This window comes from Osmerus eperlanus, chromosome 21, assembly GCF_963692335.1.
Source record: "Osmerus eperlanus chromosome 21, fOsmEpe2.1, whole genome shotgun sequence".
Taxonomy (NCBI): domain Eukaryota; kingdom Metazoa; phylum Chordata; class Actinopteri; order Osmeriformes; family Osmeridae; genus Osmerus; species Osmerus eperlanus.
The window spans coordinates 9,850,439-9,875,360 of NC_085038.1; the positions used below are offsets into that span (position 1 = coordinate 9,850,439).

Genomic DNA, 24,922 nt, shown 5'->3' on the forward strand with positions numbered 1-24,922 from the left:
TTTTTTTGTGTGTCAATTCTTACCCACCTCCAACCAACAAACTGCTTCCTCCCCTTCCAGAGTTCAAGATGAACGTTTCACCTTTGACTTTCACTTGGCCCTAGAGTCCTTAAATCCTGTTCAGGTGAGCAGCATCTTCAGCAGTACAAAACAGAGGTACAAAGAAATGAGGGACAGCGGAAAGCAAAAAAAAAGACAGCGATGGAAAGAGAGAAAGGCTCAGGGGAAAAAAGGGTTTGAAATTCTGTACTGTTTGAGGCCAGGCTCTTCACAAACAGCCCTGAGCACCTTTTAGTGGCATACCATCAGCTAACTGAAAGCTGTCTTCCCAGATGGACAGACTGAATGAAGACAGAATCAAGGATCAACTTAATCCTTTAAGCAGTGATTAAATCCCTATCACACTGTCCAAACCCTAAAATAGACATTAACATAACTGCCAGTGCTGAAAAGGAATTTCACAGTTGGCTTTCCAATCAACAGTACCAAAAAAATGAACAAAAAATAAGTGCCGCCATAAGAGTAATTTACAGAGACGCATCCTAACGATCAGTGACCACAGGGACCAAAGCTCAGTAACGCTTGGCAAATGTAGAATTGTTCTCACACACAATGCCTTGGTTGGAGGGTGCTGCTCTAGCTACAGCTGGGATATACGAGTTCAGTCTACATTTGGATATCCAGATATATCGAATAAATTGTATTCTGGTGAGAACTGCACTGAGGAATTACAATACTGGTTTTGAAACGGTCAACACAGGAAGACTTTAGAAGAAACCCAAAAAAACAATCATGGCAACTTGCGCCCCCCCCAAAAAAAATTAAATAACATTCTGAAAATGTCTAAGTGCACTTACAACAGCTCTGACAGGATTTGAATCGTCTTCCGTTTTGAATGAGGATAGATGTTTGAAAAATGAAATGGAACTTCAGAAACATTTTTTAACCATGAAAAACTGCAATTGATAGACCACGGTTGCAAGCCAAGTGACTATTAAAAATGAGGAAGATAGGATTTCGAGGCGCCGCAGACTACTCAAATAACTTTCTATTACCGTTAATAGTCAAAACCGCTGCTGATTATCAGGGAGGGAGGTTCAGGTGGAGTTACATTGAGGACAAACAGTGCAGGGGGGGGGGGGTTGCATGAACACAACAGATATCATACAAGGGGCAAGGGTCTTGTTTATTTGTTTGTTCATTTTCCCAAATCACATCAAATAAACCCAGTCCTTGCCTTCCAACCAAATAAAAATGGGACAATCCAGGCAGGCGTGAAAAAATAACTGATTTCAACCTTAAAATAAATAATAATAAGGGGGAAAAGAAATCCTCTCTGTACAAAGAAACCAAAAGAAATGTGTGGGTGTAGAACTCATTCACACAACGTGGTGGCGGGGGGTGGGGGCTGTCGGAACACATTCATGTTTCTCTGCTGCAACTGATCTGGGAGGACTACTAGAGCGCTCTACCTTATGAACCATTTCTTGCTTATTTTCTGATCTTTCGGAATCTGTCATGATCGGTGTTGTCATAGTTTCTTTTTCAGATAATAAGGGGGCGGGGCGAACATGGGGCATTCTGAAAAGGAGTCCTTTTGCAGTGTATGTGGGAACGGCCTCAGAGCATGCCGAACCCTTTGGCGTAGGTGATGGCTTTGAGCAGTCTCTCTTTCAGCTTCTCCCTGGTGCTGTACTCTGGAAGCAGCAGCACGTTGAAGCAGGTGTGAGACGTGGGTAACCTGAAACATGACAACGGGGGTCAGACAGGCGGACAAGGAGAGCTGTTCCAACTCAAATCGGACCCCTGACACGTTTAGTGACATCTTCATGCTCTGCCTAATCAGTTTCCGTTTGTTTTCCTAAACAAAACTGTAACCCCCAAAAAAACAACAACTCAAGAACCATAAAGTGAATGAAAACCATAACGACTCAAATCACAGCAAATGCAGGCACGACGTCCCTTTAAAAAGATGTTTTTTGAAAAGTGGGAGAAAAAAATACAGGAAATTTCACAAAACAAAAGCTGCTCACCTGTCTGTGTCGGGGCCGTTCTTGGCGATGATCATCTTGAGCTTGCCCAGGCCTCCCACAGGGGCGCGGTCTGTGCCTGTGGTGAACTGCAGGAACAGCCTCTTCTGCTCCTCACCGAACAAGTGCAACGTCTCCCAGAACTCCCTGACGCAGCACAAAGTGGACACGCGCAGGGTTCCCGTGTCACAGGGTTGGTTTTTAAAGCAGTCACCATCAACAATACATTTTGGTGTTCACTGACTGATTTTGATGAGGTGAAAGATTGGAGAAAATCTAATCTTACTTGATGATCCGGGAATCTCTGTTATAGCCTCCGTCATACTCTGTCGTTTCTTCAAGTGCTTGAAAGTCTAGGTTCTTAAAAGAGAGAGGGATAGATTTGGGGGTGAATGGTGAACACTGGACATACAAAAGAAAAACAAATAAAAGTGGAGAACTAAAAAAAAAAAGGTGCGTCTGGCTTTCATCTCACCCTGCTTCCACAGATGAGCAGCTCTATCTCCTCCGGCCGAAATAAATATTTCAGAGGCGACTCGTTGGTGACCATGTGAAAGCCTCTCCTGAAGGCTTTGAACTGCTTCTCCACACTCTTGTTGAGCATGTGCTCTGCATACTGAGCCACAAAGTCCTAGACAACATCAAGAGGAGTTAGGGTGCTCACATCCTTTTGTACTGGTGACTAACAAGACCCATTCTTTTCCATCTCAAAATACTTCCATTTAACTGGCGCCATCACTTTCAGTAAGCTTAAGGATGGGCAAGACACTATTAGACAGGGGTACACCACATGTATAGGATGGTAGGACTTATTGTAAAAAAGTGATCACAAGTCGTGTCGTACTTTTCTGTTGTCATTGGTGACCGGGATCTTGTCTCCATTTTCCCTTAAGTCGTGCATGAGGGGGTTCCCGAAGAGGTCCGACTGGGTGATCTGGAAGGTGATCATCATGTCGTCTTCCACGTTGCCCTCGTAATCTAGCAGCTCATTAAGACTCTGGAACAAAACCTGCACACACACACACACACACACACACATTGTGAGGGTTCCCATAATGGTACACAGTAACCGGAATGTAAGGATTCTTTGAAGATGAGCCCTATGAATATTTCTGTAAAGGGCCAAGCACAAGTGTAGTGGAGGGATTTCCACTACACTTTTAACCTGACGGATCAGTTGTGAAAAAGACTGGTGTAACATGTGTGAGGAAAGGAACTTACTGGATTTGAGTCTGCGAGGTCCCTGAAGGTTCCTTTCTTGCCCATGAGCTTTCTGTAGACCACCATGGGGAAGTGAACATCCAGGATGCAGTTGTTGTATATGGCCAGGCCCAGGACTATGCCGATGAGGGTGAACTGACCCTCGTTCTCGAACGAGGAAGGGTTGAACCAAAACAACTTTGTGCGCTCATCATATGTGAACATTCCTGAGAAGGAGGAAATGGTGACAGGCAGGGAGACCAGAGTACTCAGATAAAAGCAAACTGCTGTCAAAGGTATTGCATTCAATAATGAAACTGGACAGGTGGCACTTAATCGAATCTTTATCAAGACAATATGATACTTGTGAGGCTTAAAAGTGCATAACAATTTTGTATTTTCCAAAAAATTACATTAAATCAATTGAAGTACAAACAATATGCAACTGCTCACCGATATCTGGGTTAAAGATCTCCTCCACCACCAGCTGAAAGAACTCTTTGGAAACGCCACCTTCATCTACACCTTGCTCTCCTTCAAATTCCACATACAGCTGCTTCTTCAAGTCTGCAGGATTCTCCATGGCTATCATCTCAAGCTATAACACAAGTACGCAGTTTAACAGTCGGTATGAGAAAGTACTGAAAATATTTTGTTCAACAGAATGTGCATGTTGTTTAATGGTGTTTTAAAATACAGAAAATATACAACTTTTATGAGGTCAGTTCATTTGATGGCCATACCCAATTTAAAGACATTGGCTGGTCTACTCTATGATGACCCTCTCTTGTGTAAGCAGGATAAAAAATTAAATAAAAATACATGCCTACCCGATAGCAACAGATGATAAACTAATAATGCCACGATGGCAGATTGAAAATGTCCTCGCTACGGTGAGATTTTGATCAATTTGCCGTCTAGCTATGCTGGCAACACAAGTCTCACTCAGGGGATCAAGAACAAGAATCTTAGTTGTGAAAGCAGTGACATTACTGAGCAATTCACCTGTACACAGTTGTCTGGTCTTGCCAAAACATTTTCTGTGTATATCTACTGTCTTAATGAAACAATCAATCCCAAAGTCAATGTTTTGTAGCACTTCCACAGAAGCAGACACAGCTGTCACGACTAGTTAGTAAGGTCTGACAACCTACTTCAGCCACATAGCTTCATTAAAGTCAGCCTGTCAGTAATGCCCCATCAGGGGAAAGAGGGCAATTCAAGGAGAAGAGAAGCCTGAACAGACAGACAAGGCACAGGGACCGTCCCAAATAACCCAGCACACGCTTACCCTGACCAGGGCATCATCGATGATGTGGTCCCTGCGAACCTTCAGCCTCAGGTAGGGGTTGAGCTGCTGGCCCTGCACCAGGCTGTACAGCACGGTGATGCGCCGCTCGCTGTACATGCGGATGCGGTTGTCGTAGTACAGGCCCAGGTTTTTGGTGACGGCGTTGAGGATGAACGGGCAGGTCATGAAGGAGAACTTGTTCTCGGTCTCCACCTTGAAAAAGGTGTAGTCCTTGTCCATCTCCAGCACCTCGTTCAGCGGCTCGTTGACAAACTCCTCGAAGGGGATGAGCGGCCGCCGGCAGTCGTTGGTGCGGATGCCCAGCTCCGTCTCCAGGGGGTCCACCCGGGGGCCCTTCTTGTTCCGGCGCTCCTCCCCCAGCAGCTCCTGCAGGGTCAGCTCGCTGGACTCGGGGATGGGCTCGTCGTCCTCCTCCTCGTTGTGCTCCATGTCCAGGTCCCCGCCCAGGACGTTTGCATAGTAGACGATCTTCAAGCACTTGGTGGCGGCCACCACCGCGTCGTCGTCGTTCACCAGGTTGCGGTTGCTGAACTCGTTGCTGATCACCTTGTAGGTGATGAGCTGCTGGAAGGTCTCCATCATGCGGCGGATCTGCTCGGCGCTGTAGCGCGACCACAGGCGGGCCAGCTTGGCCAGGGCCGGCAATGGCAGCTTGCTCATGGCCTTGCAGAACTGGGGCAGGGCGATCTCCAGGTACTCTGGGCTGTGGAGGTTGCTGTTTTCCATGACGATGACAAACAGATTCAGGTAGTTAGGGTCCCGGGAATAAACGTTGTGGTACGTCAGATCGCATTCGACGTTCGGTGACAAGTAAACCAGAGCGTTGAGAAAGGCCGCTTCGATTTTCTCGTTTGAAAGCAGGCGACAGTAGACCCGGCGGATGGCGTCGATGTCCACCGACACCTCGTCGGGGCCCAGCTTCTGGACGTCGCTGTCCCCTGTGGAGGCGCCTTCCCCCAGCCTGGAGGACGAGGAGGAGGCTGGGGAGTCCTCCTCCATGGCTGTGGCCGAGCAGGCCGCCGCCTCTTTCTCGTCCTCGTCCTTGTCCTCGTCCTTTCCCTGGAGGGACTTGAGCTCCTCCTTGGTGTGGGGTTTGGACCTCCGGAAGCTCTGCACCAGGCCCTCCGCGCTGGAGAACACCCGGCCGATGACGCGAATGAGGGGGGAGAAGTCCTCCTTCTCCCCGCAGATGTCGAGGATCTCGTACACCTTCTCCTCTGTCAGATAACTGACGTCTGAGGACACAAGCAAAGGGATTCGGTTGACGTGACATTGGCGCATACGCGCATTCACAAAACGCCTGATGCCCCAAGACTCACCTTTGAAGTCCTCCCTCACAAAATGCATGTCCTTGTGGTTCATTTTCCTGTTGCTGCATGCAGAGTTGTTGTGGTTGCTGCTCTCCAGGTAGGCAGAAGTGGTGCCTTTCTTCGACGGGTGGGGGTCGCACAGCTTGGCGTTGATCTTGTAGAGCTCCAGGGCCTTGACAGCCGCTGCATTGTTGTCCATGCGGTGGAAACCCAAGGATGAGGCACACCATGCATTTGAGCAGGAGTCATTGCCACAGCCCTCGGTTAACTGGTGGTAGTAGCGCTCTATTAGATGCTTGGCGGCTGCACGCTTCCTACATGGAGTGATCAGAGAAGAGCAGTGAGGTAACAAAACGATGATGTTGATGGTGTCAGTAAAACTCACAATGAAGCCAAACGGCATTTTAGAACAGTACATCCATGTATATTTATGATTTTTGGGCACAAATGGACAAGCAATTACATTGGGAGGAGGCAGACAGAGAAGAGAAATATATGCCCACTTTCCACACATTTAAATCCAGGAAGGACATCTTCTTTAGCTTAAGGTATCTAATCATTCACACGTACACTGCTGTCCGGAAGAATTACTAGCAACAACTCCCACTACTGATGTACTGTAACTACCGGTAGCTAGCTTGCTACAAACTGAAACCCACTAAATTACATTGATATATATTACAACATGCACTTACATTCGGCTTGCTTCAGGGTTTTCTATGTCAGACTCGTCTTGTGCTCTACAATGATCAAACGAAAAAGTTCACGTTAATTATGACTATTTGTCAAGTTTAACCTAATTCTGCATTGACTGTCATTTAGCTACCCAGCGTAATATGCTAACAGTAGGCTAAGAGACAACCGAGACAGATAGCCATCAATACGTGCCAGCTGAGTTCCAATCCTGATTATAGTGTTATTCCAACCCGCGATACCAGGCCGAATCGGGAGATGATGACAGTGCAGCTCTGTACCGTTGGTTGGCTGATCAAGCTATGCAAGGTAGTTAGCTAGCTGTTGGTTAGTTAGCCCTGATAGAATAACAGTTGATGTGGACATACATGGAGCTACACAGCTAACTTCCAGTGTCAGGCGTTTATACACAGCTAACCAGCCAGCAACTATTTGAATTGCTAGCAGTGTGCGTTAGCTAGACAGGCCAGTACAAGCTACAGTAGCTAGCGTGAGGCCCAACTGAAAAGGGTACCGTCGTTAGCGACGTAGCTAGCTAGTCAGCACCACTACTGCACTTTGCATCACGTCGCTAGCTATTATTAGTCAACCACACTGATAATAAAAGACTGGGAACTCTGCATTACTGCGGTTAAAGTACAACCCTCCGTCTTTTCAATTTCCACGACACAAATTTCCCCAAGCCGACCTGTCGTATCCTCCTGCAGGGGTAGTCTCGGCCTGTGGTGGCGCACACTCACAGTCCTCGTTCTCGTCGGAATTCATACGAGACTTGATCCCTCAGTTGTTTGTGATTCCGTCTTATATATAGGAAAGTATAATTTCCCGACAGAACGAATACAGTTTCAGACCAAGTTTGTATTCAAGCTAAACGCGGTAGCCAGCTCTGCACAATATTTTACAGTTCGGAACTTCATTTGTGGCCTATTCCATGCTCTATTCTCTTTCTGATGTTTACAGCCATCTTGACTCAACCCTGACAGAAGTGAACACACCAGTAGGGGACACATCCCAGAATGCATTGTTGGGACTGAATGTTTTGTTCAAACTTGGGTGATTTCCCACACTTTTTGTGCAAACCTGCTGGCTGATGTGATCCAGCTAATATGCCACAAATGATCAAATGTATGTAGAAGTTTCGTTTCCCATAGTTTTTTTTCAGTTCTAGTGTTCTGGAATTATGTTCAGTAATTGCGTTTGTTGTAGGCCTATATCATTGATTTGAGTTCATCTGTAAAATATCCCTCTGCCTTTGAGTTTCCTTATTTTTTCTCTTATGGGACGGTATGGATATCCCCGATGAATGTCAACCAATTACTATTTATTGTAGATTTACACACTGCATAATTGCAAGATAGTTGGAGATATGCATTACCTTTATAGTTTGTTGTATCTTTATCTTATCTTCAAGGGTTTGCTGAGATACTAGGCTACCCTACCAGTTAACATCCTTAATTTACATTTAGTCACTTACCAGACGCTCTTATCCAGAGCGACTTACAGTAAGTACAGGGACATTCTCCCCGAGGCAAGTAGGGTGAAGTGCCCAAGGACACAACGTCATTTGGCACGGCCGGGAATCGAACTGGCAACCTTCTGATTACTAGCCCGCTTCCCTAACCGCTCAGCCACCTGACTCCCATCCCCTTCATGGGTCTTCTGCCCCCTGACATGACAAAGGAGCAGGAGCAGCAATAGTTTCATATTTTGTCATTAGACTATCTGTATTATAAATAAAACTGGAATTGTGCAGACATTCTTGGAATTTGCTTTCCTCAAACCATGCCTGTAAAGAAAATGATATCTAACTAGGGTAAAGGTTTGAACATAGATGCAAAATATTTCAAGTTTAGAAATATTAAACTTTGTGGCCTTGCTGAATACATCGCTGAGACTAAAGTGAAAGTATAACAGGAACTTTCACTTCTCTCTAAAATGAACTGCACTAGGCTACACAACCCACTAGTACATCCACTGTCCCCTAACCCTCTGACTACACATTTTCTTAAAGAACTGGAAGCATATTATAATCTTTCAATTGTAATTTTATTGATAGTGTTGGAATTCCATCGAATACCTGCAGAGCTCCAAACGTTCTAAACAAAATGTTAGCAGATAGGAGGATGGTGACACTGTACAAAACTGTTTCTCATGCACCACCTACAATGTTTACCTTGCACATGGTGGTAAAGATGCTATGAAGACTGCAGTATCCTAAGACATGTCATATCCAACTGTTGTGGCATTTAATAAGTCAAATTTAAACAACTTGATCCTCACTATTTCAGACATGAGCTGTTTGGAAGGTCAGAGGAAAACCCCATTATGATAATCTCCAAGACAACAATTATGTTATTTCTAACTATTGTTTATTTCAAGGAGTGAATTAGCCAGAGACACACATGCTGTTAAGTCTTCAAACATACTTGGTGAGCCATGGCAGACAGTTTCCCCTCCAGACACTGGGGATACATCAGTATAACCGACAAAAAAAGCCTAGACAAGAAAATAACTGAATTCACAGGCAGGCAGTGGTTGCCCCACATACGCTTGTCTCACTCCTCGATCAATTTCTCCATCCACTCCAGACCAGTAGTTGTTTCTGGTCCAATAGTCGTGACAGTCCTACGAGTTTATACTGGATGACATGACATTCTCACGCGATTCCCACAATGCACAGCTAGACGAGTCACAGCGTAGTGGAAAGGGGTCAAAAGTCACTTGTATGGAACCAGATATTCGGTTAAACAATTAACGAGATGGGAGAACTGGATCTAATGCTTTCATTCCCTTTGCACAAGTGGAGGCCCGACGCCGCTCGGTTGGGATAAGGAGAAAGTCCCGCTCCATTGGGGCATCGATGGGCTTAGTCCTTACTGATTGCTCATGGACAAACCCAGCCTTGTCCCCTGTAGAGAAGTCCACCCGCACATACACACATTACAGATCAGAGCTGGAAGAGGAAGGAGGATTCTAGTGGAGAGGGGAGGGAGGGTATCCAGGAACTAGATGGTTATACATGGTCTTGCTTTTGGAGAGGGGGTGGTGGGCTGGGGCTTAAGGTGGCTCAGGCAGTGTTGAGGAGATCCTGGATGGCCTTCTGCTGTGTCTCATTCAGTGTTGATACACACTGCGTCCACAATCCTCCAGAGACCTGGGGGGGAGATATATATACACAAGACAATTAAACACGTGCTTGACTAGACTTCTGGGTAAATCTACGTTGAGGTCACGGTTGTCCTGGTGCCTCAACATGGACAAGATGCTGATTTTTTTTTAAAGTCAGTATTAAAGTATCAAAAGTGCAAGTGTACCTGTGGGGGAAAAAGCAAGAATATATTTCATCCGTTTTTGATCGGTTTTATGAGCAAATTCACCTGTACTTGACGGATGACGTTAGCCAACCTCTTGCTGCAAGCATCCTCGTTTTTGACCGACTCGCCGGAGACGCCATCGGCAATAATGACAAATATCTTGGGAAGATTTGAGTTGTCTGGGCCCAGAACAATAGGATTGTTGCTGAAGGGAGATGACACACAAAAAAAGAAGATTAATGTCATTGAGTACAACTTGGCGAAACTGAAGAAAAGTGGCCACTCAAGGCACAATCAATCCCTACCTTTCAATGAGGTCACACAGGAAGTCGAAGGTGTGAACCGCTTCCTCTTTGTCCTCGTTAAGAGGCAGCCAGGACAGCCAGTGAGGCAGGATTTCATTGACGTTGGCACACTCGGGCCTGTACCTCATCACTTTGCCCACAGCAGAGATGCAGTTCTCGGTTGCATTGACGTTCTCCTTTGCCTTCGAGTCTGCCGCCTGGATAACTCCCACCAAGAGAGGAATGGCCTCTGATAATGGAGGAAGGGGGACATGGGGGTTGTTAACAGCGGCCCGATGACATGCAGCTGCAGTATGTGGAGCCGTAGCGCATGGGGAGTTTGTCAGTACCTGTGCAGAAGGGTCTGTAGCTCTCCCCTCCATACTGCGCCATCACCCCCACGCCGTACGCCGCCGCCTGCCTCACCTCAGGGCTGGTGTCGCACAGCGACTGCAGCATCGGCCTCAGGAAATACTCTGCATATTTGAAGGAGGAAGGGCTGCAGTGTTCCACCACGTCGTCAAAGATGCACAGGCCCCACTGTCTGTCTGCCCACGGTCTGCTTGGACACTGGAGGCGAGGGGAGATTGGCACAGATCAGTGAAACAGTCTGGAAAGTGCCAGGCATTTACCTAGTTAGGAATTTTAGATGCTACAAGCTGTGGATCAAACACCGAAATATACCTCCTAGCAATCCGTAAGGCAAACTGAACCTAATTTTACACAGAAACTAGTTACTTTAGTTAACAGGTTAAATTAAACGGAATTTTCCGTTGGGGTCAACTAATAAACTAATAGCCGCCCAGAGAACTCACAATAAGGTTGACAATGAGCTGAAGCAGCTGCTCAAACCAGGGCAGCACTTTCTCCTTGTAACTGCTGAATACAGAGTGCAAAATGTCTGACACTTTGGTCAGAATGTAGACATCGTTTTCATCCTGCAGAAGACAGACAAATGGTAGGAAACAAGGTCAAGGCATGGGAGATGAGGGTTCAGAGTGCAGTAAAAAAAAAAAAAAGAAATAAAAGGCGGTTCACACTCCTGCCCATCACGTCCGTGAACGAGGGCGAGGCCTCACCTCGTCTTGTAACGTCTCTTCCACCTGCTCGTCGTAGTCTTCATCTTGACGTTTGGCTGAAGGACAACATGCAAGCTGGGGTCAGTATCCACACCGGGCTGTGAGGTTTGGCATCAAATCAATGAAATAAAAAAAATATGGTAGCAAATGTTTTTTTTTCTGGTACCAACTCACCGTGTCTCAGTTCCTGGTTCTTAAAGTGCTCCTCCAGCTTCCCTTTTAGAATGCCTCCCAGTTCCTCAAAGTGTTCGTTATTCAGGCAGCCATCTCCCATAAGCTCAATGCACTGAAAGAGGAAAAACAGACAAATCAAACAACTTCGTTTTGTGGTTAAAAAAATGAAAACCCTGCCAGAAGATTTCTCCCATAACAAAACGTACTTCCATTACACGGAACACAAGCCACACTGGGACGTACCTTGGCAAACGAATGCATTATTTCTGATAAGACGTCTGAATCGGGTTCCGTCCCGATGGACTTGATGAGGGCGTCGCACATGAAGTGCCACATCTGCGTGAGGTACTCGGGGCCTCGCACCCGCGCACACTCCAGCAGCAGGGGCATGGACTCTGCTGCCGCCACACGCACACGTGAGCCGGTCAAGGACAACGCCACCAGCTCTGACCTCATTCGCCACTCCTTCAAGCACGCACCCAAATGTCTAACTTTCTTTGTTTATAAATGCCATGGAAATGAAATGAAGTTAGGAGATCGAAGACCACCCAAAATAAGAAATAAAGGATATCATCGTGGAAGTAGAACTTGAGCAGAGGAACCATCAGCTTCACCACCTGTTCCGTGTACTCCACAAACCCCTCCTTCAGCTCTTTGGCGTAGCACACCTGCGGACAAAGCAAAACAATGGGCCGGTCAGTGATTCTAGAACCGGGCTGTAGCTGGGCTGGGACAGGACTGGTCGTGTCTGGCTCCTGTGCTCACCAGCATCTGGCAGGCGGTGGCCTTCTCCTCCAGGCCGGCCGTCTTGATGCCGAAGCTCTGCTGGTCTCCCAGGTTGACAAACTCCCAGCCGTCATCTTCGGACATGTTCTCCATGTCCTGGGCTGGGGTGGGGGGAAGGAGGACACAAACACATGAGCAAACGGCCATCGCTTTGGAGGTCACCGTTAGGGGTCATAGTAAATGGCAAGTACATTGCCATTTCTGGACATGGCAGATCATTATGCCCATGTTTTATCCAATTATGCTACCAACAAATCATGTGTGATTTCTCTATGTGGAATAGATAGTCACAGGGTGACATTAAGGGACTCCTGGCAGAACTCACTGTCTAGAAGGGCCACCTCTGGTTTGATGGAGGCAGTCTTCATGAGTGGGCCCATGACCACAGGCAGGTACTGCTGGAACTCCTTCCCCAGGATCTTGCACATCCTGGCCCAGGCCGAAATCATGTAGGAGGTCTGGGAGACAAAACACAAAAACACGTGCTCGTCTGAAACCAAATCGTGTCACAGGTCGTCATTCGCTCCAGCGGTTAACTTGGTGGAGTCAGTGAGAGCGTGACTTGGAGAAGTGAAGCCTCTCACCTGCGGGTCGTCGTCCTCCAGGTCGTTGAAGTCAGTTTGGGTCTTCAGCAGCAGCTGCATCACAGCCGAGGCGTCGGGCATGAACTAGCGGACAAGGAGGGAGAGACGGCAGGTCAGACGGGGGGGGGGGTTCCTCTCAGAAGGCCCGCTCACGTGGAGTCACGGGACCACGTGGAGGGGGCTACATGAAGGGCACGTGTGAAAATGCATCGCTCCGCGTCACTGGAAGGAGATCGCCATGACTCGAGTGGCCTCTGAGGGGGTGAGAGTGCGTGTGCGTACCTTCTCCTTGCCCACGGCCAGGCCGATGAGGCTGATGCACTCGATGGTCTTGCCCCGGAGGAGGCGGAGCTCCTTCTGCACGCCGTTCTCCACTATGTGCTTGAGCGAGGGCATGAAGAGGTCGTAGTACGGCACAAACTTCTCCTCCGCCGTGTCGGCCACCGAGGCGATGGACGTCACCACCTGCTCCAGCACCAGCTTGGTGCCCTTCTGAATCAGCTGGGGAGGGGAAAACAACCAGGGGATTAGAGCTGGCTGGCGTCACGTTGGAACCCACTTTAGTACACCCGACAGAGGGGCAACCTATTGTCGTGTGGCATGGTCTAAGACACCACCCGACCCTCACCTCCTGTAGTTTGGCCACCATGATGACGTGGAGGTGCTGGACCAGGCTGTCCAGGTAGGGGATGAGCAGGGACTTGGGGCAGTCCTCTGTGAAGTTGATGAGGGCGGCGGCGGCGTGGGCCTGGACGCGGGGGTTGGTCTGATCCTCCATGGTCTGGAGCAGGGCAGAGATCACCTGCAGGGGGGGGTAGAGGTCAAGTCAAACTGAACGTCTGGTTTCGCAAAGGCAACCTGAATGAGCTAGGGAAGTCGCTGATGTGAAGAGTCGTGGAATACCTTATCGTGGAATTTCTTTTGGAAGGTGGGGGCGAAGTCTGTGGCCATTTGGCCGATGGCGTTGCACGCGGCATAGCGGACTCTGGGGTGCTGGAGGTGTGAAGGGGGGAGAAAGAGTGAGAGAGTCAACAGGATGGCATTAGGAAAACTGAACTCTCAATTTCCAAATTAATTTGGTGCAAATGTAACAACGTGGGAGATAATTCCAGCTTTTGTCCTTGCCTACAGGACAACAATGCTTGGCAACTAGGCAGGGCTGTGTGGAACTCACAGGGTCTTGGCAGAACAGCAGGACAAAGCTGACTATCTCGTTGAGGATGGCCTCCATCTGCTGATGGCAGCCCTCGCCGATGGCCGACAGGGCCATGAGGCCAGCGTGGCGATACTTCCAGTCCGCTGTGGAAACACAGGGTTTGGAGTTCAGGGTTCGCCCCAAAACCCTATTCCGACGAGCAAAGTTGGGCTGCCCAACTCTGACCCCTTCAACACCTACGTACAGTGCGTGTGTGGATAGCGCGTGCCGGTCCGGGTGAACTTACGGTTCTGTAGCATCTGCATGATGTGCTGCTTGATCATCGGGAGCATGATCTTGCCACCCAGGCCACAGGCAATTCTATCCAGGGCGCTTTCGCCGGCCACCGCGTTGCTATGGACAAAAGAGTCGACGTCATAGGAGTTCAAGCTCAGGTGTCTGTAATAGTCATGGCCCGCGGCTCCAGCAGGAAGCCTCTGTACCTGTCAAAGTCATCATCCTCCAGCTCGTCAGCCATGGCCCACTCCTCGTCCTCTTCCAGATCCACCATCATGGCCAGCATCTGGGGGACTGCAACACAGACGACACAAGAATTAAACACACACACACACACACACAGACCATGTGGAGAACTGGCTGTGTTAGCAGTGTGTGTGTGTGTGTTTCCAGTCACCCACCACTCTGAGCCACGATGGCGGTGTGTTTCCTTAGCATGGCAGCAGCCGTCTCCGACAGAGTGACTATCACCTCCAGGGCCAGCTGCCTCTGCATGTTGGTCAGGTTGTTGTCGGCACACAGCTGGGGAACACAACGACGGGACGATTACTCCTTTTGTCAACGCTGGAGTTTAGCAAAGCTGCTTGACTGCATGTCTAAGACCAGCCATCACTCTGCTTGGTAGCTGGTTTGCCACAAATCACTGCAGCCCACTTTTGGCTCCCATCACACACAGTTTGTTAGGCAGGTCTATTACACCTTCTGTATGCATACAAGCAAATGATGGGCTCAGGAGCTTTGTGTTGAGACATTAAAAACAAAGTGGACAGTAGTTGGAGCTTCAGCGTTACCTTGAGACTGAGCTGCAGCGTGGCCTCGAGGTTGGGCCGCAGGTACTTGGGTGCAGTGTCCGCAATCTCCACTAGGGACTTGAGCACAGAGTCATCCCCCTGGTAGCACGACTCGTTCACCGCCTGAAAGAAATAACCAACAAACAAAACATGCACAACCAGTTACACCAGCAGAATAGTGGAGGTGTATACCCTCATGGAACATCTGGAAAAAGTGGCCTTTCAGAAACTACCCAAGACTTTGTCGTGCATCCCACGCTCTAAGCCCTTCCTGCGGCTAATCCTTAGAACTAATTCCCCCGATCTTCTCATGTGGAACAAATCACATCTTGAGCGCTGCTCTATCCTACACGGGTCATGGTCTGCTGGATGTGGAGCGGTGACGGACCTGCAGGATTCCGGGCAGCAGGTCGGAGAAGTGCTTCAGCAGGGCTGGGTTGGACTCGTTCGACAGCACGAAGGAGGACGCGGCGCGGGCAGCCAGGGTCCGGATCTGGGGAGACGGAGAACCACATGTTGAAGTCAGGCCCGTTTGGAACAGTGAGGAGGTACGCTACACACCTGACCCATCTTTCAGCTAGCCTGGGATAAACTCCCCAGGTCTAGAGCAGGGCCCACTGTCCTGTGTTTGGGATGTTTCCCCTACTCCAACACACCCGATTTCGATTGACTGGTTGTCATCAGGCTTCGTCGAGCTTAATAACAACCCATTCATTTGAATCAGGTGTGTAGGAGGAGAGAAATGTAAAAATAAATAAAAAAAGTAAATTGTCATAGAACACAGGACAGTTGGGCTATGAGGACCGGGGTTGAGGACGCCCCCCAGGTCTAGAGGACCAGGGCGTGGCTCCGGGGGGACTCACCTGTGGGTTCTCCTCGTCCTGCATGCACTGCACCAGCATGCGCTTGATCACCTCCATGTAATGCTGCTGCTGGTTGCCAAAGATCCCTGGGAAGTTCCTGCAATTGACCAGACGATTAGCCTCACCTACATTTACATTTAGTCATTTAGCAGACGCTCTTATCCAGAGCGACTTACAGGAAGTACAGGGACATTCCCCCGAGGCAAGTAGGGTGAAGTGCCTTGCCCAAGGACACAACGTCATTTGGCACGGCCGGGAATCGAACTGGCAACCTTCAGATTACTAGCCTGCTTCCCTAACCACTCAGCCCCTGACTCCCATTGTCCACTCCACCTGTCAAGTTTAGCTCAACTCTGGGGAAAGGGAGGGGGGGGGGCGGCGGGGCAGGGCGGGCTTTGCTGTGGGTTCACCGGCGTTCTCACCAGAATATGTGCAGAGCAGCCTCTCGCAGGCCAACGTTGGTGGAGTTGACCGAGTCAAACAGGAACTTGAGCAGCTCTGGCCACTGGTTGTTTCCATCGTCGTCTACAGAGAACCAAAACAAGAACAGTTTAAAAAAAACACGCTTGTCTCGCTCTGCAAGCTTGCAGTCTTCCCTTGCCTTGTCCCACCTACCAATCAGGTTGCGGCAGAGCTCGGCAGCGATGTCGCAGACCTTCTTGCGGATGTTGGGAGCGGTTTCGGACTGGATGCTGGTCAACAGCTCTGTCTTGATGGCCGTCTGCATGTCCTGCGTCAGGCCGGGATACACTTCCTCAAAGGAGGACGACAGCAGCCGCCGCAGCAGAACGGCAGCCATCTGCTTGACCTAGACCAGAGGAGGGGGTAGATTTCGTCAGCAGGGCCTCCAAAGAGGAGATCATTTTGAGTTCAGCCGGGTCCGCTGATGTTTATGAAAGGCTGAGAGCGGATCATAATATCTGGAGTGGAGAAAGGCTCACGCTCTTGTGGAGTGCCTCGCTCCCGTTTCACAGCTCTAAAAATACCCGTCGTGAGGTGAGGGTTATCGGGAGGGCTCGGCATGCAGATGCTGAGCAAACACACGCTGGCAGGATGTCTGATGCATGACTTGCACCCTGTAGAGCACTAGTCAAACAGTGGCAGTGTCACGTATCGCAAATATGTGCCGACTCCAGGTCTGTTAACCATACCCATTGAGGTTGGGGTGAAAGGAAAATAGGACACCATGCATGCTTTTACCAAGCCAGTGTCAAGATTGGTAAGAGGTGATTCAAAAGTTCTATTATAAAAAGGAAACTCCAACAACAGGCCTGGTCTGTGTAGAACCAGATGAGTAGACACCTTACCTCCTCTGCAGCTGAAGCATCTCTGATGGCTTGCAGCAAGAATGTGATTTTTGTCGGCCCCGGGATGCCATCATAAGCCTCCTGCAAGAGAGGAAAGGAGTTAGAGACATCCAATTCGAACGAGTGTGCTTGGGAGCCTTGGTGAAGTCAACCCAGGGGCACAGTGACTGCAATTAGTCACGCCATAACATGAGTCACCCATATGAGCAACTTGAAATAGTATACCGGCAGGCATATGAATGTTTGTGTGTTAATTATGTGAAGATTGACAGGACGCATGGTAACATTCTGGGCTTGAGGACCAATCCCTGGGCGTGGGCTAGGAAGCACATGCTCACTATGACACATTACGATTGTAGCTAGATCAGTGAACTTCAATTCTATAAACTTCTTGTATTGTGGATGGTAAGGACAGGTTTAGACATAATAAACCAAACAAATATATTAAGAAATCCAGAAATGACTAGAAGCTGCTACTTCAAATATTGTCAAAATTACAATTTGGATAGGATGCTAGCAACCAACTACAATTGAACGTTTTTAGAATATTTTCTAATATGTTCAGATCATTTAAATTCAAACTCTAAATCTACACATCTGAGATTATCTTCCTGCCTACTGGGGTAGATTTATTTCCACCATGTCGGTCTGTGTGACTAAAGGATTCCGATGGGCTTAGCCGTCGGCGGCTATCCATTGTCTCTCAAATGAAACTGCTGACCACTGAAGGGAGGTGAGTGTGATAAGATTCAACACACGCATCCAAATTCGGGACATCATGGAGGTAGCATCCGCAATAATCCAACGCGGATTTCACACTGCTTTGCGAGTTACACAGTAGGCTACAATCACTGTTTTTTCAAACAGTACAGGGCAATTGTCCCGTTCTACAGATTCCAGTCAAGTCTGGTCTGCCCCTTTACTTTACAATGGTTGACATCGTCCCAAGGCATGTAAACTGTCGCCAAAAAACAAAACTAGTAAACTAGCTAACTCGTGGGTACTTTGGCTGTACTCTGGTCACATACCCAAGACTCTTGGGTATGCTCTTGGGCCAAGAGCATAAACTATTCACCGCAAGAACGCTTCCCTGTAGTCAAAGCATGAGGTTGAATACACAGAAAGCCAGCATAGCAAGCCATCCTAGCTCTCAAGAATTATGACTCGCTAGCTAAGTTGGCAAGCACAAGAGGCCCTCAACTTTGCAATAAAGTGCTTTACACGCTGACGAACCAAACTAGTATGGCCGACCGTACCTTTCCGACTCGAGATGCTAGCTAGCTGTGCCGATTTGCCTGCCAAAGCCAGCGAGCAGATATAACTACTCGATTGACGAAGTTTGGCTAATTTAATAAACCTATGATATAAGCGCGAGGTGCGTAAATAGCAGCTAACACACTGGCTAACTAAAGCCAGATATAGCTGTTGCGGCCTGCATACTAGCTAGCTAGCAAGCTAACGTTTGAGATTTCTAACCTTACATTAGTGAATGGGCATAATAGACATCCACGAGCATGTGTTCGCTGGCTAGATAGCTAGCTAACTCGCTAGAAAAATGGGGCGTAGCAAAGGTTGTTAGCTGGCTACTTGTCTTGACCAAAAACCACTGTACCCCATCGTTGCACACGTGGGACGGGCTTGGAGATGCCTGGGTCTACGTTTGTTAGCTAGTTAGCTCTAGCAAGCTAATCAATCTCAGATAGCGCGCCACCGTCACTGACAGTACATTTTACGAAGTTACCTCTGACTGTTGCCTGGCGTTGTTGTCGGGGCTCATCAGATTGCCCAGCAAGAGGTAGAAATGCTGTTGCTCCGCCATTACAGCGATATCCAGAAAGAGATCAGCCGAGAGGGAATGCGAAAAGGTGAGCCGGCAGACGTTGCGACCCCTCGCACCGGACTCAATCCCAACAGATTCTGATTGGTCTGTATTATCCGCTCAGCTATGCGTGCATTGGTAGAATCTACGGTAGACTAACGTATCTAATTGGACACAAAGGTTACAAGTACACCATTGGATGAACTAGATGTGGACGACTAAAGGTGTCGTTCCTATTGGATCGCGGAAAACTGTTAATGAGAGGTTATTGGTGAGGTTTGCGGGGCGCCGGCGCGTAAAGTGAAGAGTCTCTGGCAATGATGTCATAACAAAATATTGCGAAAGCGCGGGAATTTAGAAGCGTGCTTAAAGGCGTGACAATGTATCTAAAAAGATGTCATTTGCTCTGTAAATGATCTAATCGGGAATGAAATCATTTGCATTTCAGTTCAGACTAGTCAAGTCAAGTCAGTTTATTTATAAAGCATATTTAAAAACAGCCAACGCCGACCAAAGTGCTGTACAAAGTGATCAAATAAGGCAAACAATAAATAGAAACAACAAACAAAACAATTAAGCACGAGTGACCCTAAGCTGACTCGAAAGCCAAAGAATAAAAATACGTTTTAAAACGAGACTTAAATGTCTCGGTGATGGGGGATGACCTGATAAAAATGGGCAGTTTATTCCACAGACTAGGGGCCACAACTGAAAAGGCACGATCATCTTTTGTTTTCATACAAGTCTGTGGAATGGCTTAAAGTAACCGGTTCGAATGATCTAAGGGGCCTGGAAATATGATACAACATAAGGAGATCTGAAATATACAATGTAAAGCTTTAAAAACAAGTAACAACACCTTAAAATTGAGACTAGTTTATGATTGACAGCAAATGAAAATCTGCCTCAATTTGATGGCTGACAATATACAGTGCACGTTTCTTTTTATAATAAAATTCGAAATAGGTTTTCACGAACATACCATACAATATCATAATAATTGAAGTGTACAAACAAAAAACACGCTGTTTTCTCAAGTTGAGTCAAGTAAAGAAATTATGAACGTATAAGGCTACAGAATGAGTGTACACTTCAAATGATTAAAATGGACAGACATAAGTCTCAGTTCGCAAGGTAACATAATTTCCTAATTTACAAAGCTGTGATTTAGAATATTGATTGATGCAATATTCAGGCTATAAAAATGAAGAGTCAAGCTACGAGTGACCAGAATAGTTCATTTAAACTTCATCTAGGTTAACCTTTTATTATTAATTAGCCTATTATAAGCATTGCACAGCAATTGACTTATCTTTATATTTGGCACAACATTACATTAAGACGTTATCATCACAACATTCATTGGTGACTGCACAACACAATGTTTTGGTAGCTTTGTGATTGGAGCGTTTTTGTCTTTGATTTGTAGTCTAACTGCGCCTTTCACACATTGTGATATGCACTTTCATCATATTATTGATATGATTCAATCGAAGATTATCATGTTATCCTTATTTACCCTAACCGTAATACTTATATGTTTGTACCCATTTTTTTCCTGATAAAAAGAAAAACGACCACTGCTTCAAAAAAATCCTTGCTAATACTAGGACTATATCAGTACATACAAGTGCTCATCTGTTATATTAATCCAGTGGTTTTGAATGAGACGCTGCTCATGAATGAACTTTGTTTTTGCAGTAGAATCATCATATAGATGATGGATTGACAAGTGCATCTTAAACAAATACATTTTTAGACATCGATTTGTAATAATCGGTAGAAAAACTAAATGTCTTTCTTTGTGCGACTAATAATACAATTTCCTAAATATAGGCTTTCATATAATATCGTAGATATTTTTTAACACAAATTCTGACCAGCTAGATCTATATGCAGGGGTCTCCAACCCTGTTCCTGGAGAGCTACCATCCAGACTGTTTTCACTTCAAACTTAATTTAGCACACCTGATTCTACTAATTAGCTGGATGATGAGCTGAATGAGGCTACATTATTTGCAGTTGAAGTGAAAGTCTACAGGATGGTAGATCTCCAGGACCCAAATTGGAGACCCCTGATCTCTAGTGTGCTTGGGAAGAAAACAGCATAGGGCATACAGGCACAGTGCGTGTTCCTCCTCGTAGTGTTGCCAGATACAGGAAGTCATGTGTCTGGGATCTGTTGCAGCTGCTCAGAGATTGGTGGTGAGTCTCTACTGAGGGAGTCTGAATCCTTAGTGTTGGTTTCTCCATCTGTTTTGGAGCATCTCTTGGATGCCAATTTATAAAGACCAGCCAGAAAGAATACCACTGCGATTACAGTGAAGTAGCTGGCATAGACAAGGAACTGTGTGGAAGAAAAAGGGGAAGACAAAAAAAAAATATTCAAAGAAGACATTGATTCTTCTTCAACTCCATTACATTTCTAAAGCTATATAGCTCTTCCACGGCCATCCATTAATGCCCTTTTAGCCAATTTACCTGCGTAAAAACATCCAGGCCCAGCCCAGCAGTATCCACCACCACCAGAGTCAGCAGCGTCTGGAGCAGTAGAGCAATGAAGGTGTTTACTCCAAACACGAGGGCGTATCTCTGCATACTCAGATTGACAGCAATTTGATACCTGTGGGGACAGAATGGGACCTTTTCTTTGAGTAAAAGGTACGATTGACAAATTCTTTTTTGGGTTGCAACATTTAAAAAATAAAATCATAAGAGGGCACGTTCCAATGTGAAGGTGTTCCTTCTTACATATTTTACAATTTATTTTAATATATTCCAAAACAATTCAAGTTCAATATTCCAGTTTCACTTTTGTGATGTAAAAGTATTACCGGCTCTATATTGCCCTCTGGTGGAGGTACATGAAGCATCACATTCAAGTGTATTGGTCTCAATCTCCTAAACCCGGTTTGCACAGTTCAATTGTCACACATCCAAACAGGTTTCAGAAGGCGTCCACCACTGAGACTGAAAGCCACCAGAAGATTCAACACGTTGAATCATCCGCAGACAAAGCAATTCAAAGCCTGATCTCGCCCAATCACATTCGCCCGAGACACCTGAAGTTTCCCTGCGGTTCCTCAAAGAACTGTTTCTCAACGGGAAGTTCTGAAGCTCGGCCATACTCACGTGGCGATGGTGATGAGCAGCATGTAGGTGGCTCTGAAGACAATGTAGGAGATGTAGCACACCCAGATGTTCCTGACGGTATCCATAACGTACATGGCCACGGCCATCACAACAGAGAAGATACAGAGAGACAGCTCCCCCCATACCGCCCAGGAGATCTTGACAAAGCCCACCCCAAAGGCCGCCGAGGCACCTGTGGAAGGAGAGCCCAGCAACACTCAGTGTCATATTTGAATGTGAATGTCCATTCATTGTTTTAATGTTTTTGTTTTTTTTTCCCAGACCACAGAAACACTGGAAACATGTCAACTAGGCCTTACCTAACAAGGTGGAGACCGTCTCAACATATCCATTGTAGATCTCAAACTCCTGGGATGGCAGCACCTTCTCCCACAGGGCCTGGGTATAGTTGATGACCTGGAAGTAGCCACATGTAGCTAGCGCCCACCAAACCGACCACGCCAGAAGGGTTGGGCAAGAGTAGCACTGCAGGAAGTCCTTCCATAGAATTCTCAACACATCCACAAGGCTGTTGCTAGAATTATCGCCGTCGCTAGTCTTTGTGACCTGGGTAAAGACATTGTTACATATGACTTAATAGGCAGTACGCTTGATGTAACTGGTTGTACAACTGTTGAGAGATATTGGGCATTCACAAGCCAGTTTTGCAAGTGCTCTGGTGTCACCACTGGTGTGTGTTAATCAGATTGACACACACCTTCAGACAGAGGCGAGTAGGAAGGAAGCTAACACTTAGAGGAACAGGCAAAAGTTAAGTAGAAAACCATTCCAAATCATTCCTATGATTACTCAGAACAAAATCTTTTTTTAATGTTTTACTTGAGACAGGCTCTATTAAAAAGAGATTAAATCTCGCTTGACACAGCATTAGTGACATGGCTTAGTTTGGTCTATTTGTGTGTGTGTGTGTGTGTGTGTGTGTGTGTGTGTGTGTGTGTGTATGGAAGGGAGAGGGAGAGCAGTGAGAGACTGAACATGCCTCGTCTGAAACACACCATTCCATCTCAACAGGAGACTTACCATGACAAGGTCATTGATTTTAAGAGGTACTCTCTCTGTGTCTTCTGCTTTATCAAGGTGGTTCTGGCCATTAAGGTGTCCTGATTTCACCCTCTCCTTGGCTCCAGAGTTTAGATGGAAAAACAAGCTTTTACTGGGCATGGGCAGAAACCACGGAGCTATAAAAGCCAAAACGGATGACACCAGTGTGATGACACTGAGGTAGAAGAGGGGGACCTGACCTACGGACACCAGGATCTGGCCGGCCAAGGAGCCCGCTGCAGAGCCCAACAAGGTGATGCTTCGACAATAGCCTGTCACTCTCTGGTACTGAGCAGGCTCAACCACACTGTAGATATATGAGTAGTAGGCAACGTCGGTGGCAGTGGCCAGGCCAAAGAAGAACTCCAGGAGCTGCATGGCCATCACACCCTGGGCCTTTAAAAGCATAGCATAGGTCACCACAAAGCTGGTTGCCTGGAGAATCAGTACAGGCTTGTAGCAGAGGTAGTCCGTGGCCAGGAAGACGGGAAACAGGAGGACAAGATAGGAGTACGTCCATATTGGGTAGATCTCATTTACAACCTGCAGGAACGAAAGAGCACTTTACTGCAGATTACCATTCCATTTCTTCTCTTCATATACTGCAACTTGCTGTGTGAACATAGAGAACACTGCAAAAGTCATTGTCAGTCCACGAGAAGCTGTATACTACTAAGGAAAATAAAATTACTGGGAAAGGAAATTTAGGAGACAAAAGCCATGCCAAATCTGAAAGCAATTATTTTCGGATTAAGGTAATCTTCTAGAATTTAAAACCACATGACCTGTCCTTGTATTTTGTACACTGCAAATCAAATGTAGCTACTAGTTTAATACAATGCAAAGTAACAAAGTAAAGCAGTGGGAACAAGTTTAAACAACTAAACAATTGTCCCTTACTAGTGTAATGGTATCTTTATGTTAGTTTAGTAATGCTAGCTGGCAATGATATACAGTATGTAGAGGACTGCAGCTATCCGAGTTAGCTAGCCAGTGATATAGGTCAACTTCACAAGACGATTTTGTGTAAATCGAGTACTTCTTGACCAGCTAGCTCATTTGGTTGTAGTTTTCATCGTAGGAACCAACTGTACACTGAATGGCTGATGGCTTCGCATCCTTAGTTACTTACCTCTGTTTCAGTAAGGTTTTTGTCAGGTCCCATCAAAAATGCAGTCAGAAAAGGTTCGGAGGGTCTAAGATTGCTAAAGAACCCATAAACACAAAGCCAAATTGTGGGATATAATTGAGAAATTTCCATTTCATTTGTAATATGACCTCCAGAGCACAGGGCTCTGTACACTACGCAAGCCGACAGAGATATCTGCAACAGCGAATGAGAAGCGTGTTTACTGTCGCTCAAAAATGACGACTTGGTCATTGACCTATCAAATTAAAGGAACAAGGGGGTGCGTCCAAATGCAAAAAACACGGACCAGAGCCATTGGTTGTGATCCGGACTAGTCATACCTCCTGTGACAAAGAACAGGTTGAGTATGAATGCTATGATGAAAGATTCTAGAGTTATGTCGATATCATCTGTGCTATAATAAGAGTTGATGGAATTTAAGCAACCTGGCTCTTACATTAATGATTCACAAACTGTAACGCTATGACTTTTATTTGAGCAAAGTGGATTCAATGTGGTATGCGGACACCAGTTTTCACCACATCATAATATTTAAAATAGTTTACTGAAAGTCAGAATTGCAAGAATTTAGGTCGGAATTATGATAGAAAATTACAAGTG

At 46.7% G+C, this 24,922-nt stretch overlaps 3 protein-coding genes across 6 annotated transcripts; all 3 read right to left on the bottom strand.

The window, feature by feature from the left end:
* Positions 1-1,167: 1,167 nt before the first annotated feature.
* On the bottom strand, positions 1,168-7,550 carry LOC134007137 (ubiquitin-protein ligase E3A). 3 transcript variants are annotated; one of them, XM_062446331.1, is made up of 11 exons: positions 7,286-7,550; positions 6,548-6,592; positions 5,862-6,166; positions 4,522-5,777; positions 3,684-3,828; positions 3,252-3,457; positions 2,875-3,039; positions 2,506-2,661; positions 2,317-2,390; positions 2,034-2,177; positions 1,168-1,741 (listed from the first exon to the last, which is right to left on the bottom strand). In XM_062446331.1, coding segments are annotated over exons 2-11 (2,574 nt in total). In that variant the 5' UTR covers positions 6,550-6,592; positions 7,286-7,550; the 3' UTR covers positions 1,168-1,620. The 3 variants fall into 3 exon arrangements, with proteins under 3 accessions (XP_062302315.1, XP_062302314.1, XP_062302316.1); XM_062446330.1 differs by having other exon boundaries at positions 7,234-7,550; XM_062446332.1 differs by lacking the exon at positions 7,286-7,550 and adding an exon at positions 6,741-7,227.
* Positions 7,551-8,569: 1,019 nt separating this feature from the next.
* On the bottom strand, positions 8,570-19,084 carry kpnb3 (karyopherin (importin) beta 3). The gene is made up of 26 exons (XM_062446442.1): positions 18,901-19,084; positions 17,160-17,240; positions 16,468-16,660; positions 16,275-16,377; positions 15,853-15,949; positions 15,378-15,482; positions 14,990-15,112; positions 14,600-14,720; positions 14,405-14,492; positions 14,209-14,315; positions 13,941-14,065; positions 13,670-13,759; positions 13,395-13,568; positions 13,049-13,267; positions 12,767-12,850; positions 12,508-12,640; positions 12,162-12,283; positions 11,968-12,064; positions 11,640-11,812; positions 11,397-11,508; positions 11,223-11,278; positions 10,959-11,081; positions 10,494-10,713; positions 10,165-10,393; positions 9,923-10,064; positions 8,570-9,699 (listed from the first exon to the last, which is right to left on the bottom strand). The coding sequence occupies exons 1-26, from the start codon at positions 18,976-18,978 to the stop codon at positions 9,613-9,615; spliced, it is 3,282 nt and encodes a 1,093-aa protein (XP_062302426.1). The 5' UTR covers positions 18,979-19,084; the 3' UTR covers positions 8,570-9,612.
* A 1,145-nt stretch (positions 19,085-20,229) lies between these two features.
* On the bottom strand, positions 20,230-24,512 carry slc19a2 (solute carrier family 19 member 2). 2 transcript variants are annotated; one of them, XR_009928070.1, is made up of 7 exons: positions 24,305-24,512; positions 23,152-23,715; positions 22,431-22,677; positions 22,111-22,303; positions 21,460-21,601; positions 21,052-21,325; positions 20,230-20,903 (listed from the first exon to the last, which is right to left on the bottom strand). XR_009928070.1 is itself a non-coding variant. In XM_062447261.1 (6 exons), exons 1-6 carry the CDS (start codon positions 24,431-24,433, stop codon positions 21,143-21,145), a joined length of 1,458 nt encoding a protein of 485 aa, XP_062303245.1. In that variant the 5' UTR covers positions 24,434-24,512; the 3' UTR covers positions 20,230-21,142. The 2 variants fall into 2 exon arrangements, 1 of the variants encoding a protein (XP_062303245.1); XM_062447261.1 differs by having other exon boundaries at positions 20,230-21,325.
* Between the last annotated feature and the right edge of the window lie 410 nt (positions 24,513-24,922).

Bases quoted from the DNA above. Each gene is read 5' to 3' on its own strand.
- LOC134007137 (XM_062446330.1), bottom strand. From the start codon at position 7,310: ATGAATTCCGACGAGAACGAGGACTGTGAGTGTGCGCCACCACAGGCC. The intron at 6,167-6,547 runs GTAAGTGCATGT...CACTCCATGTAG, and splicing joins AACCCTGAAGCAAGCCGAAT to GAAGCGTGCAGCCGCCAAGC. The intron at 1,742-2,033 runs GTGAGCAGCTTT...GTCATGTTTCAG, and splicing joins AACGGCCCCGACACAGACAG to GTTACCCACGTCTCACACCT.
- slc19a2 (XM_062447261.1), bottom strand. From the start codon at position 24,433: ATGGAAATTTCTCAATTATATCCCACAATTTGGCTTTGTGTTTATGGG. The intron at 23,716-24,304 runs GTAAGTAACTAA...TCGTTCCTGCAG, and splicing joins AAAACCTTACTGAAACAGAG to GTTGTAAATGAGATCTACCC. The intron at 21,326-21,459 runs GTAAATTGGCTA...TCTTCCACACAG, and splicing joins GCCTGGATGTTTTTACGCAG to TTCCTTGTCTATGCCAGCTA.
- kpnb3 (XM_062446442.1), bottom strand. From the start codon at position 18,978: ATGGCGGAGCAACAGCATTTCTACCTCTTGCTGGGCAATCTGATGAGC. The intron at 16,661-17,159 runs GTAAGGTGTCTA...CCTCTGGTCTAG, and splicing joins ATGCTTCAGCTGCAGAGGAG to GTCAAGCAGATGGCTGCCGT. The intron at 16,378-16,467 runs GTAGGTGGGACA...GGTTCTCTGTAG, and splicing joins GCTCTGCCGCAACCTGATTG to ACGACGATGGAAACAACCAG.